The 15,259-nt window shown below is 44.9% G+C and overlaps 2 protein-coding genes across 2 annotated transcripts in view; one reads left to right on the top strand and one right to left on the bottom strand.

Moving 5' to 3' along the window:
- Positions 1-15,259, bottom strand: part of SLC31A2 (solute carrier family 31 member 2) — a 526,804-nt gene that overhangs the window by 270,271 nt on the left and 241,274 nt on the right. The gene's annotated exons all lie outside the window — the stretch shown is intronic.
- The window catches only part of LOC310669227 (uncharacterized protein), a 142,906-nt gene that overhangs the window by 15,152 nt on the left and 112,495 nt on the right, over positions 1-15,259 (top strand). The window contains exon 2 of the mRNA XM_083422836.1: positions 13,881-14,028. Coding sequence (XP_083278962.1) covers positions 13,881-14,028 — 148 coding nt within the window. The remainder of the gene's footprint in view (positions 1-13,880; positions 14,029-15,259) is intronic.

The raw sequence follows: 15,259 nt of genomic DNA, 5'->3' as shown, positions 1-15,259 counted from the left end.
GAGCATGGATAGTCAAACTAAGGCCTGGAGGCCAGATCTGGCCCAATCGCCTTCTAAATCCGACCCGTGACCATTCCGGGAATCAACCTGTTTTTACATGAGTAGAATATGTCCTTTTATTTAAAATGCATCTCTAGGTTATTTGTGGGGCATAGGAATTCGAACATTTCCCCCCTCCAAAATATAGTCCAGCCCCCCACAAGGTCTGAGGGACAGTGGACCAGTCCCCTGCTGAAAAAGTTTGCTGACCCCTGGGATGGAGTATCCAGGAAATGGGCACAGTGGTTGGCCTAGCTCCTGAAGAGGAGCTCCATCCTGCAACATTTTGTTGCAAGCTTCACTAGTTAGTGAAAGAGATAATGAATGTTAAAGATCATCCTGCAAGCTTCATGGTTGAGTAAAGATTTGAACCCAGGTGTCCCCCACACCATGGGCAAGCTGGACTCTGCCATTGTCTCCCAGTCCTTCTCAGATTTATCTGAAGTGAAAGTTATCCTGTGCCAATTAGCTGGATTTGTCAAAACAAGAGGCCAGTCTGGAGTCCTTAGTGTTTCGTCCCCCTTAGCAGACTAAGCCTTTAAGCTGCTAAAGTCACACTGAATGGGCATCTTTGGTGGGTCTTATTTTTAATAAGCAGATTACAGGCCCACCCTTGATAGGTCGCCTGTACAACCTTGTTAGCCTGTTGATATTTTCGTAGCCTTAATTCTGTAAATGAGCGGACACCAAGGCAATCTCATGATGCCATGTAATGGGCCCTGTCTTTCATCCCACAGCACTGGCTTGCACTTGGCAGATATTGGTTTAACTTGGTTTTTTTTCCACCAACCGTTAATGCCTTGACTTGTATCCAATGCAATATATATCTCATGAACAGAACACTTGGGAGTTGCACAAATGGGTGGCAATGTGTCTGTTTGCTTGGCTTAGAGGAGAAATTCAATTCACTTTTAAAGGTCAGCCTGCTTACTTCACACTTTCTGAAACAATAAGCAAACTGCAGAACAATCAGCTTTTGATATTCACACTTTTCTGAATTTTGCAGTGCAGTTCTTTAGCGATGTAACATGTATGCTAATTCATAAACTTGCGCAAAGTGTGTGAATATATTAGTGAAAATAACATACAAAATGTTCTATATTAGAGTAAATTGCAATAAAAGTGTGTATTGAAGCAGTGCTTCTCAGATATGATGGGCAGGCAACCCTCCCCCCCCCCATATGTCAGGGTACCATATTTGGTCCCTGAAGCATCCCAGCCCACCTGGGACTGTGATGGAGTCACCACAAACTGGCAGCTGATGACTCACAGTAGCACTGTATTAAAAGAAATCCACACTAAAAAAACCCGGTGAGTGTTCAAAAGGACTTTTAAAAATAGAATTCACAAGCTGATATGTGGAACAGCAGAGAACTGAACTTCACACTAGAAAAATGAGAAGAGCAGAGAATACAAAATTGATAGATTCACACCTTCATGTAATTATGATCATGCAAGGCCCATTGAAAACAATAATTGGCTGTAGAATTGGGAAATGATATACAATGAACTGGAAAAAAATGTTTAAAATGACGTTTGTAAAAAAGGCAGAAGCCTTTTTAATATGTATTTTAGGTCAAGAATTACCAAAGGGGAAATGCAAGTTAATAGCTCAAAACTGAAAATCTGGAGGAACACCAACGAAAGAACAACGGCAAGAAAAACTGATGGACTATGCAGACATAGCAAAGTTAACAGTCAAACTACATGAAAAAGATAACAGTGACTTTAAAAAGGAATGGGAACCATTTACAACTCACTCTCAGAAAGAACAAAAAGAGATGGACTCACTGGCAGGATTTGGATAAACTTTCACAACTTTATTGAATTTAAACATAGAGGATGACAATGTAACAACATTTAATAATTTATATACATGCAGAATACAACAAATAATGTAACAAAGCAAAAGGGGGAGTTGAGAGAACTCAGGTAGGGAGGGAGAATTGGAAAATGGTATGTGATATTTGCAATTACAAAATCTCAATAAAAATATTATTATTTATAAAAAAGAAAACAATAATTGGCATTCTTCGTTGTTGAGCATTAGTATCACTGGACATGTACATCACTCAGGTAGCACTTACAATTGTCCTGTGAGGGCCTATATGGTCTCTGTGTAAGGGGAAACTGTGGTTCTCCAGCTGTTGGACTCCATCATCCCTGACCCAATGGCCATGCTAGTTGGGGCTGATGGGAGTTGGAGCCCAGAAACATCTGAAAAAGCTGCTGGACCTCATCGCTGAACTAGAAAGAGTGAGCACATAGAACAGAATGTCTTGATAATCAATCCCTCTCCCTGGGGCACTCTGAGAATTATAGTCCTGTGAGGGCAGTAGCAGCCTCCTAATAAATCACAGCACCTTTAACAAACTATAGTTTCCCCAAAAATCTTTGAGGGAATCCATGACTGTTTAAAGTCGTATCATAGTGCTTTAAAGTGCCTGTGCCATGGTACTGCTGTATCCTATCCAGGCACGTCCAACAGGTAGATCGTGATCTACTGGTAGATCACTGGACGTCTGTGGTAGATCACTGGTTCCCCCCAAAGAAGCTCAACAAGTATGGCTCCCCTTAAAAACTCAACATTTCTGCCCTGCACCCCAAAAAACATGGCTTTTCCCTTTCCTTTCCTTTCCTTTCCTTGCCTTGCCTTGACCTGGACCTCTAAAAACTTTGACCTTAACCCCACAAAAGTGGGTAGATCACTGCAAGTTTTTAGTTGGCCACCCCTGATAGACCACTTATTTTAAAGCAGCATTTTATGACTTTTTAAAAGAGGTTGTTCCCTTTGTTCCATGTTCGTGATTACCATTGGTTTTAACAAAACAAAACAAAAAACCTGCTGGAAAAATAAGTTGTAATGCTTGTTGCTTTAATGCTATTGCAGACAACCTTGAATAAGGGATGTGCTTGCAAATTTAGTTTCATCTGCATTTGTAAGCAAGCCAACCTTATTTCCATTTCCCAAACAAAGCTATCCTTTGGATTGTGCAGTTCTCGTGTGTGTGTGTGTGTGTGTGTGTGTGTGTGTGTTTGAATCTTTTAGAAGAAAATGTGTACTATTTAAAAGCAAATTTTCATGCAGTTAAAAAGAACACAGCCACAGAAAGCAAGACAGACATGAGATAGTATGGAAGCAAAACTTACAGACCGGAAATAGACTGACCTCTCCATTCCTGCATTGAATCTATGTTTAGATAAGAGAAGTAATAATCAGCCTTATGGTAAATAAATAAAATAGTAGAAACAGCTGTATGGGAATGATCTAGAGTGAGTGGTTGAAATAACTATTGGCAATAAATCTGCTGGATCCTAAAGTCTTATGCACTGACTTTAGGAGGGAAATGAAAAAGACCACAAGGGTCAAAGGTCAGCTTTCACTCTTTATCGCTCCCACCTCCCCCACTTCCCCTTAATGTTAAGTGCTGTCATTAGCACTTGACATCCCTTTCATCTTCTGTGACTTAGTCTAACTAAGTCCTATGCCTGAACTGATCATTTGCAGTACCCCCAGTTCCATCAACCTCCCATCTCCCACTTGTCACTTGTAAATCACTTGTTCATCTTTCCAGCACATTGTTCAAAGCCTTTGCTAAGAATGAAGCTCCTGAGGTTGTTGAAGGCCAAATCTGCACCATATATTTAAAGCACTATAATAGAATCGTTGAATCCCATGATTCAGTTGTAGAGATGGAAGAGACCACAAGGATCATGTAATCTGCAATGCAGGAATATTTTTAGCCTGTCATGGGTTCCCTCAAAGAATCCCAGGAAACATAGCATGTTATGGGTGCTGAAAGTTGCTGGGAGATCCCTGGAAGTGTAATTGATGGTTAAAACCACTGCGAAAATTGTTGCTCCATGAGGGGAATAAGGGTCTCCTAACCACTCTCAGCACCCTTAAGATACCACAGTTTCCAGGTTTATTTGTGGGAGAGCCTGACTGTTCTAAGTGGTTTCATAGCCCTTTAAAATGGTATTGCAGAACTTTCAGCACCCTTAACAAATGGCAGTTTGTGGCCACTTCACTGCAGAACTGGCACTGTCATAGGTGCCACATAATACTCAGCAGTTGTAAGAAACCAATCTTTAAGCATGGCAGCCCCCACATTTTAGAACTTATTGACACCAGACAGGCACCTTTAAAATAGTCTTTTCACCACCTGCTTAAAACATTTTTGTTTAGGCAAGCCTATGCAGGCACATAGATGTTGACATATTTTAATATTGTTTAAACTGTTGATTTTAATTTTTTTTAAATGTAGCTTTTTAAATGTGGGGTATTGATCATTTTAATATATCCTGTGCCATGCTGGCTGAGGCTGATGGGAGTTAGAATCCCAAATCTTCTGGAGGGCCGCAGGTTCTCAATCCCTTTTCTTCATACTTATAGCAAGCTCTGCCTCCCAGTTGGATCACTCTGCAGCTAAAACAGTCCTAACCACACACAGGGCCTTGCAGAGCCAGGCAGAGGCCCAGGCCAGGTAGATAATGTGACTATCCCCCCCCCCTTCTTTTTTTTACCCTGGGGGTAACTGAAGTCTTATAAATAAGTATATAAATAATTTTCACAAAAGTTATGCTGACAAATAATTTTATTTCATGGCTTAAACCGTATCTGCATATAAAGACAAAATGGAAAATATAGATATACAATAGTGCTTTTTAAAAAATACATAGGGAAAAGGATTATTTTAAGTATTTACATTTAAAAATGCTTTCCTAGCATTGTGAATATGCTGACAGAGGCCCCCTTTGGAATCGGAGGCCCTGGCCAAGTGTCCCCCCCCCCCCGTCTGGGCCTGACCACACACAAGGTGAAGGCACTTGGCATGCCTGGGGGAGCCCAAAGGACTGCAGGAGCAGAAAAAGAATTTTCCTAATTTAAACTAGAATTGGAGAGCAATGATCTTGGGATAGAGTGAGCCAGAGGAACAGTAGGAAAGTAGAACTGGAGAAATCTGATCTTTTCTACTGTCTTTCCAGTTATATTCAATACTTGGAGCCATGGCCAATGCCAGGCTTAAGGGCATCCTGAGCAAAATGTGCCCTTTCGTGGTCTCCTTCCTCCACTGGTTGGCCCTGGTGGGCTTTCTTGGCCAGAGAAAGTATAGTTGCCCCCAGTGTTTACAAGAGGGCAGCCATGTGATTTCTGTACGGTTCTAGGACAGGAATGGTCCTCCAGGTTTTGATTTTTAACTCCAGGACCCAGCAGCCTTGACTTTAGTCCATGCTGATGGGGGATGATTGGCATTGAAATTCCACAAAGTCTGGAAGGCAACTGGAGGCCAGGAGGTCAGGAATAACCACAGCAGAGGAGGAACAAAATGCACATGCAGACAAATCACCTTGCATCGTGCAGTCCCCATTGGAGGATTTATAGTGCTGCATCACAGTCCTGGATTTGCATGATGTCAGGAGGGGAGCAAAAGAGAAGGAAGGTTTCGAAAGGTGGTTTCAAACAACAACAAACATTTGAATAAAGCAGGGGAGGGACACAGAGGATCTGTAAGGGGGCTGAAGGATATGTGAGGAAGTGGGGGGCTTGAAGGAGCAATGAGAGGAGCAGGGTTTGGGTAAGATGTAAAGGGAGAGGGGTTTGGCAGGTGTGGGTAGGCAGGGCTGGCAGGAACCATGAGTAGAGGCAGCAGCCCCTAGTTTAAAAAGGTAAAACAAAATCCAGGAACAATCAGAACATTATAGGCAAGCACTCATAACTCCTCTTCCCTGGGCTGTTGCTGGTGTCTGCAGTGAGGGAATTGCCTGTTTTCTTTAATCTTAGGTTTAGAGTCTGACATTGAAACTGAAATGTAGAAATATTCAGCTCAGTCCCCCAAATGTAGAGAAAGTACAGTACTGGGAAAGATAAATCAGGAGAGAGAGAGATCTAGCTTACCACCCCAAAGCCATAAAACATTCTTCGGGCCCCTTCGTAAAAACCTGATCTGTCTGTAGCAGTTCCATTCTCTGATAACTTACCAACTCCATATGCTTTAGAGATCAGTTGTGTGGAGCTGGGAGGGGGGCAGGGGGAAAGTCTTGCCTCTGAAGCAACTGGCTATAAGCAACCTCCTCCCCATTTCCTTCCGTCTCATGTAAGAGCAGCTGCCTTGTATTGACTTGCATGCTTTAGGGATGGTTAATGTCTAGCAAAAGGGAACAGACACACACACACACACACACATAACCTTGCCGCAGTTTGGGATAGATCATGATTCTTAACAGATTTTCCTGCAGGCTTTGGAACATTAGGCAATATAAACACTATAAAACTTTATATGCCTTCATTCACCCCCCCCCCCCACCGCAGCTTTTCCTCCCCTCTGAGGGTCTGAAGCCTGGGAAATTCTGCTGAATGATTTTTAACTTTGCAGAGCTGGAGGCAGGAAAGTAGGAACTGTTTACTCCCTGCCAAAACTGGTCTAGGGTGGCTTTGAAAGGGAGGTTGTGACTAGTGGGGGGAGACGGGGAATTGGACATGACTGGCAGGCCAAATGGTTAGCTTTCTGATCTCCCACTGGGCAATTTTGATGGGTAAGAAAGTCCACCAACCTGTCAATTACCTGATATCACAGTGACACCAGGTGGCCTGATTTTGTCTGTGTAGTTTGAGATCAAACTGTGTGGAGCACTTAGCAAGCTTTGACAACCTGCTGATGATCAGGGCTCGTGAAGACTAGTGCCCTGCAGTCTGTAAATGCTGATGATCAGCTGATTGTCAGAGCTTGTGAATTCAGGTGCACATTGGGTTTTTTGGAAGTTTGGGTACAGCTCAACTACATACCTGAGAAGGGATTACATGGGGATAAAACAGATAGAGTAAGGGACCTTCAGATTCCCAGACTGTCCCTGTACCTTTGATCTCTTTGCTGACCTCCTGGTCACTTTTAAGTTTAGACTGATACGTACAGTATTAGGTTGTAACCTTTTTACAGCTTCCTCCTCACATTTCTTTTTTGAACCTCAAGATGAGAGCTCACTTTGGATCTATCCTCTGAGAACAAAGGAGCAGACATGGCAGCCTTCTCCAGATTAGTTAGGTAGCTTAGAACTAAAAGCCTTTTCTGTTCAAGTGACACACTACTGCTCTACCAACATCTCTCTCTGAGTGATTGCAACAGCTGAATGCTACTCTCTAACCAGATTCACAGGCTGTATCCTGCACTTTCTGCATACCAAAGAGCTGTGATAGGGCTCAGTTCAATCATTTTGAACAGAGGTTTACAGGCGCCACCAATCAGCTGACTCTTTCCATGCCCCAAACATGATGTCACATATGGTGTCAGACTTCGGTGGGTTTGGCTTCATAGAATCTAATCTTAGAGTTGGAATTTTAGAGATGACCCCGTGGGCCATCCAGACCCTCAACTTGCAATGCTTTGCTGGAATGGCTTTGCAGTGGGACTAATTTGGATTTTTGGGATTCCATTATTACAAAGGGCAGTGACCACCTTGACCAAAATCTTGGCTGCAGTACACACCACCTTTTTAACTTTGTTTTAGCACCTTCCATTCAGTTATTCATTCTCTGCTGTGTTCCATGCAGATTGGCGCATTGAGCACTGCTGTGGGCTCTTTTTCATGTTGTGTGTTCCAATTTCATACAGAGTTTCCCGAGGTTGGGTCTTCCTTTCCTGTAAGAGTTGTGCAGAAGGACTGAAGGGGCTACCTCCATCTGTAGAGGTAGAGCATAGCCATCATGGTTTGTAGCTGTTGATAGCCCTCCATGAATTTGTCTAATCTTTTAAAGCCATCCGGATTGGTGGCCACCACTGACTCATGTGGGGGCGACTTCCATAGTCTGACTGCATGAAGAAGTAAAATATGAAGATGTAGCAAAGCAGCATCTTTGGTGCACAGGAAGATGGTGTCAGCTGACATTTGTAGAATACCCCCTAAAAATATCAGCAGCAGGGGAAATCCTAATGCAGGTGGGGGGAACCTTTGGCCTTCCAGACACTGCTGCACTACAGTTCCCACCATTCCCGGCCACTGATTGTCCTTCCTGGAGTTGATGGGAGTTGTAGTTCAGCAGCATCTGGAGGGTGAAAGAGGAGGGGGTACAAAAAGGAACTCTGTGAGGTCTGTGTATGCTTAGTTGGCTTGTATAGGGATGGGCGTGTTTGTCAATTTCATTTTTTTCTGTTTCTCATCCCCTCCGCCAAATTTCCTGTTCAGTTCTCCACTGTCAGGGAACTGCCATCGGAGCTGGAGGCGGAGAGGAGGCTCCAGAGGGATGGCGGAGAGGGTCCCAGTAGGGAGAGAGGTAGCCCATCTGCTGGGGAAGGAAATCAGCGTAACACCAGTGGAGAAGGGGGGCAGATGGGGGAATCGGAGAGGTGGCTCCAGGACTCCTCGCCGGAGACCAGCGGGGAAAGTACGAGTACTCCGCTGCCCACACCCACTTTGCGCAGAAGACTTCCGCGCAGGCAGAGTAGGAGGAGACTGGGCGTCAAACAGCTTCTATGCTGGAAGAGGTTCAAGAAACGCCCACTGACAGATTCTGCCAGCGACTGAGGCAGCCACGGAACTTGAGGCTGTCCAGACAAGAAGGGTTCAACCAGGGAACCTAGCCAGGAGTAACAGCAACTTACGCACGAGCAACCCCTAGAACCATTACATCCACATTTCCACATCCATGTGCTTTTTTTTCTTTTAAGTCCTCATGAAAATTTGTCAGCATATTTTTCTTAATAGATACATTTGTGTTTACATTTTTTGCCACACACACACACACATTTGTTTCAAAGCAGTGTTCCCTAACATAATGCATTTTTGAATGTTATTTTCACAAATGCATGCATGTCAGTTTATGTACACATTACCTGAGAATCTGCATTTTTGTGCACATCACCCAGCTGCAGAAGTCTATTGCAAAATTTGGAAACGTGCAAATTTTGAAGGATGGCCATGCTTTGGTCTGCGTATTGTTTCAGCCAGTGTGAATTAGGTGGGTTCTCCTTTAATTGGCAACTGAATTTAATTTCTTCCCTGTCCCAAGGCATGGGGTTCTGTTCAACCATTTCCCATCCAATTTATTTTGCTTTTACACCATAATATTTGCTCCTGGCAGCTGCATTTTGTATGGTGACAAAAAATGCACAGATGCCCTTTTCTAAACTCTGTTTTCAGTCAGCATCAAAACCAAAGCCAGTCTTCTGACTCCTTTGCTCCCAGGCTTGATTTAGTTTCAGCAACATTGGGAAGCCTCATGGCAGTGTGCAAGTGTCTCTTATTTAATGCTACTCAATTTCCACATTCACACCTCTGTGCATACTAGGACCACGTTGTTTCATCCAGAGGATGATCCGGAGTAATTGCAGATGGGAAGTATCTCTTAGGTCATCCAATTCTGTAACGTTGCCAAACTCAGTAATGGATCATTTCCTTCACCAGATGCTCTGGTGTGCAGCCCAAGCAGCAATGCTTCCAACCATCCTGGAAGACTGCAGTGACTTTTGCTTTTTTGTTCATCCCCTTCCTCCTCCCCCTCCTCCCTGCTCTCCAGCCAGTTGCTAATCTCCCTTTCCTGAGCAAGGTTCTGGAGCGAGTGGTTGCAGACCAAATCTAGGCACCTTTGGAAGAAACTCATTTTCTGGATCCATTGCAGACAGAGTTTCAGCCTGGTTTTGGCACAGAAACTGTTTTGGTTGCCCTGTATGATAACATCTGTCAAGAGAGAGACAAGGGAAACATGTCCCTGTTAATTCTCCTTGATCTCTTAGCGGCTTTTAATACCACTGAACATGGTATCCTTCTGGAGCAACTCTCCAAGCTAGGGGTAGGTGGCACTGCAGGGTTCTGCAGGACTCAATCCTATCCCCCTATGTTGTTTAACATCTACATGAAACCACTGTGGGTGTGGTTATCTGGCTGTTTGGAGTACATTGTCAGCAGTATGCTGATGACACTCAGCTCTATTTCTCCTTTACATCTGCAGGTGAGGCAGTGGAAGTGCTGGACAGGTGTCTTGCCTTGGTAATGGACTGGATGAGAGCCAACAAACTGAAGCTCAATCCAGATAAGACTGAGGCACTATTAGTGGGTGGTTCCCCAGACCAGTTGGGTGGGAGATTGCCTGCTCTTGATGGGGTTACACTTCCTCTGAAGGAGCAGATTCGTGGCTTGGAGGTACTCCTGGATCCTTTGCTGTTGCATGAGGCTCAGGGAGCCTCAGTGGCTCAGAGTGCCTTCCATCAGCTTCGGCTGGTGGCCCAGCTATACCCCTACCTGGACAGGGATAGCCTAACTACTGTTGTCCATGCTCTGGTAACCTCAAGGTTGGATTACTCCAATGTGTTATACATAGGGCGTCCTCTGAAGATGGTTTGGAAACTTCAGCTAGTGCAGAATTCAGCAGCCAGGTTGCTCAATGGAGCAAGAAGGTTTGAGCATATTACACCATTCCCTGTCGGACTGCTCTGGCTACCATTTAGTTTCCAGATCCAATTCAAAGTGCTGGGTTTGACCTATAAAGCCTTAAATGGCTCAGGATCACAATATCTCAAGAACCGCCTCTTTCCATGAGACCATCTTCTGAGGCCCTTCTTCATATGCCGCCTCCTAGAGAGGTCCAGAGGGTGAGAACAGGCCTTCTTCAGTGGCTCTCCATCTGTGGAATGCTCTCCCCCAGGGAAATTTGCCTGATACCTTCATCATATACCTTTAGGCACCAGGCAAATATGTTCCTTTTTAACTAGGCCTTTGGTTGGTTTGATAGACATCCTATGCCCTTTTAAAATGTGTTGTAGGGGGTTATTGGGTTGTTGCTGTTTTTATTGATTATGTATTTTGTGGTTTTATGTTGTGATTTTATTCTGTGAACCACCCTGAGACCTGCAGGTCTAGGGTGGTTGTATAAATTCAATAAATAATAATAATGAATAATTCCTCTTTCCTGTGCTCCATTGCATATTCCCACCATACATTGTAAGGCTTCCCTGGAGGCAACATAGATCTGTCTCGACTGATTGCACTGGCAAATTTCTGTGTCATTTGTAATTTTGGAAAGGTAGAACGAGGGAGACTTGGCAATAGGAAAATAATCAAAACATCAGGACTGTGGATGTCTATTTGGGCTGGTTCCTGAAGAATCAAAAATTTGAAAAGAGCATGTTTCTCAGATGGAATTTCTACTTTGTGGAAATAATTTATGGTCTGAGGGCCACATCCCCTTCTGGACAACGTGTCAGGGGGCAGGTTCTAGTGGCAGATAGAGCCAGAGTGGGTGGAGCAGTGAATGGCAATTTTACATTTGTACAGTAGGCTAGGGAGCTTGAACTGAAGAGAGGGGAACTTCTGGAAGTCAGATCCAATTTCAATAGAGCAAACCGCTGCTCATTGTAGCTGGATGGAGTGAGTGGTTGCAGCCTGGTGATGCACTAGCTGTAGGGAGATGCAAGATGCCAGCCAGTTTCTACCTGGCCATATAAAGTGGGTGAGAACCTTTTTTCCTGCCTGGAGACTGCATCCCATTCTGGACAAGCTTCCAAAGGGCACATCCCAATGGTGGTTGGGGGCAGAGGCAAACATAGGCAGAGCATTCAGTCAAGCAAGAGGCACAATCAGAGTTCAAGCCTGTATCCCAGCTGGACAAAAACACTCAAGGAAAGGAAGGGGCAGAAGGTGGGGTGCTTTGGGGAGAGTCCTGAGGGCTGGGTAGAGAGACTTGGGGGCCAAATTTGCCCCCCAGGCCTGAGGTTGCTAATGCTGCTTCAACATTAGGGAGTAGGAAGTTTACTGCTCTGTTGCACTGGGTGCAAAGTGACCCTGGAAAACAGTTTTTCAAGGGATACTGATATTAAGACCAGGGTTTTGTGGACTAGGTAGTATGTTTTGTTGTTGTTGTTTAGTCGTTCAGTCGTGTCCGACTCTTCGTGACCCCATGGACCAGAGCACGCCAGGCACTTCTGTCTTCCACTGCCACCCGCAGTTTGGTCAGATTCATGTTTGTAGCTTCGAGAACACTGTCTAACCATCTCGTCCTCTGTCGTCCCCTTCTCCTTGTGCCCTCCATCTTTCCCAACATCAGGGTCTTTTCCAGTGAGTCTTCTCTTCTCATGAGGTGGCCAAAGTAATTGGAACCTCAGCTTCATGATCTGTCCTTCCAGTGAGCACTCAGGGCTGATTTCCTTAAGAATGGTAGTATGTAGGAGAGTGGAATTCACTCCACTCAGAATAAAAACCACACTGGAGAAAATTGCTGGGGACACTATACTCTCCTCATCCTTGAGATGAGCATTATGAGCTGTAAAAACCACATATTTCTCAGCTGGGGAAATGATCTTCCTTGTCAACAACTGTAGCTATACTCATGGTGCTGTATAAAGACCCCTGTGGCTCTAAGTAGTAGAAGCCGTGTCTCTGTCATGGATATCTTAACTGTCCAAGCAACTACTGCTTGCCTTGAAGGCCAAAGGCAGAACAGTTACTCTACCCTATGTGCATTGGATTAGAGCCACTTTCTGCTCAATTGACTCATTATCCGACTGAACGGCAAAACCCTGCCTGCTGTGCACTGATGCGTACTGACAGCTCCCAATGTGCTCTGGGGTTGTTCATCTGTCCTGAAACAACTTCCTTGTCTCATCTTTGGTGGGAGTTCAGAGAAGCAGGATCTGGACACTTCCCAAGTGATGGCAGATGGTGCTGGAGGCAAGCAAGGGTGTAAGAGTCTGTCCCCAGCACCACCTCCAACACTACCAACTGTGTGTTTGGCTCTGTACAATCCAGCACCTTCATGCTGACTTGGATGCAGCAGAGCAGTGTGTGTGTTCATTATCACCCCAGTCCTCTGGCTAGAAGGGAGTATTTCCATATCACTGAGAGCATGTGGTCCTTGGCAGAGTTTATGGGAAGGGCAAGCAAAGGTCCCACCCGCTACTGGCTTGTGGCTCCCCAGAAGGTTGCCCAGAAGGGAATGTGACAGAGAATTTGTCTATCATCATGGGGTGCTTGGTTTCACCTGTGCTGCCTCACTTTCAGCCCAAGGAACCTTCAGAAAGGAGTTGCTGCCATGGTTTTGTCTTTTAATGAACTGAATGGAGTGGAAGATTATGAGTCATGGGGGTGTGGAGAGTGTGTGTATGCATTCAGCAGTGCTGAGATTATTTTTTGGTTGCTATCTTGTTAATGGTATTGTTTTATAGATGATGGATGCTCTAGTACTTTGTGATTTCTATAATGTGACTTTTGCTCTAATTGCGCTGTTTAGCTTATTTTTAGTTGTTTTGTTGGTGGTGTTTTATGGATTGTTTTTCTTGTTTTCCTACTTGTTCTATATTGTTTGTACTGTATTTTGTTCTATTATGTTATTGTTATTTACTGTTTGTAAGCCACATTTGAATGAAAAGTGGCATAGAAATATAATCAATAAAAAAATCAGAGGTCTGAACTGATGGTTTGCAGAACAGCTGACAACCACATCAGATTGCATTGAGGGCCACATACAGTCTGGGGGCCTGCTTCAACTGGAGATGCCAGGAACTGAACCTGATGCTGTCATGCACTGACCTTTCCTCCCCACCACCACCTTTCATATTGAGAGATGGCTTAGCTGCCCCCCCCCACATACACCCCCTTTAGAACAGGTGTGGTAAAGCTGGGACCCTCCAGGTGCTGCTGTACTACAACGCCCATCATCCTGGCTTGTGGGAGATGATGGGAGATGTAGCTCATCAACATCTAGAGGGTCTCAGGCTTTGCTCTTCTGCTCTAGATTGTTGATTCCTTCCTTCTGACTTGTTCTGGGGTGGGTTTTTTCTAGTCAGTCAAAGAATATGTTAATGAATATCTCTTCTCTTTTCTCTCTCCCTCCCACCATCTCTCATTCAATACAGTTGAAGTGAATTTGCTGGACATACTGGCCTCCCACAACACAGACTTTGGCAATTTTTCACATGGCTATGATGATGCTAACTGCAGCATCTTGGAGGTTGGACAGTATGCAACGCTGAGCATCCCTTCTGTAGAAGCCTTTGGGGAGAAGTGAGTGTCAGGTGCCCAACATCTACACCTTTATCTCTACCTCCACATGAATATTGAAGTCACCCAGGTCTATGGTCCTGCGGTCCTCCAACAATACTCCAGAGACCACCTCAGGCAACTCAGTCAGGAATGATGTTGGGCAACAGGGTGGTCAGTAAACCAGCAGTATCTCTAGTCCATCTCTGTGGCCCAGCACCAGGTGCAGACACTCAAAGTCTGTCCAAAGATGAAGAGGTTTTCTGGTCAAGGAGATAATGCTTTTGTGGACAATAGCAACACCTCCCCCTTGACTCCCCAGTCTAGCCTGGTGCTGTACAACATACCCTGGTGGGCACAGCTGGGTAAGGCTAGGCCCACCCAATTCACTCAGCCAAGTCTCAGTAATATACACCAGATCAGCTTTCTCATCCATAATCAAATCATGGATGAGCATGTTTTTCTTATGAACCAATCTGGCATTCAGTAACAGCACCACCAAATCAGAGGGATCAGTGGATAGACCACCAGTATCTTCTAGAGGAGTGAGAGGACTTGGATGAGGAACTGAGACCAAACATCTAGGCCCCTGCCCCATATGGTAGTCAGACCCTCCATCCTAATTGTCCACAATTACTGGAATTGAGGTACCATTTTCACATTCCCTGGTATATGCCCACCTAGGCATATTTGAACACCATCATCCATCACCACATACAACTGGGAGATTAGGGCCACAGGTAGTAAACTAAGACAAAATAGCATTCACATCCCAGCCCACCAAGAGGAAGATGGTTAAGTCCACAACTACTCTCCTCTCCCTGCCTCTCACTCAGGGGGAACCTCACCAAACTAAACTTCTATTTAACCAGGCTCTCACCATGACTGAGGTTCACAAGCCTGTCTCCTACAGCAACTGGCCTACAATTCTGTATCTTGACTGACAGCAGTGTACACCCATGCCCTGTGGCTCCCCAACCTCTTTGGTGTCAACCCCTTTGCAGTGGACCCCACTGACCACGGCAGGGCCTATTGTTATAATAGTAAGGCAGGCCACGGGCCACACCCACTGCTTTATTCAGCAATCAAGCAAAGCCCCATACTATAATCACACCACTTTGTCTCTTACCTGCAGGCAGGTGTCTCACAGGAGAAGCAGACTGACACAGACAAAAATGGCTCACACACTCTTGCTGGCTGGCAGAACAGACCTGGGAGAGGCTAGGATTGTGCAAACCACCCTCTTTCTAGTTGG

Source organism: Podarcis tiliguerta (genome assembly GCF_965153285.1).
Source record: "Podarcis tiliguerta genome assembly, chromosome: Z".
In the NCBI taxonomy this organism is placed as follows: domain Eukaryota; kingdom Metazoa; phylum Chordata; class Lepidosauria; order Squamata; family Lacertidae; genus Podarcis; species Podarcis tiliguerta.
This window is presented reverse-complemented; position numbering and strand designations above follow the sequence as displayed.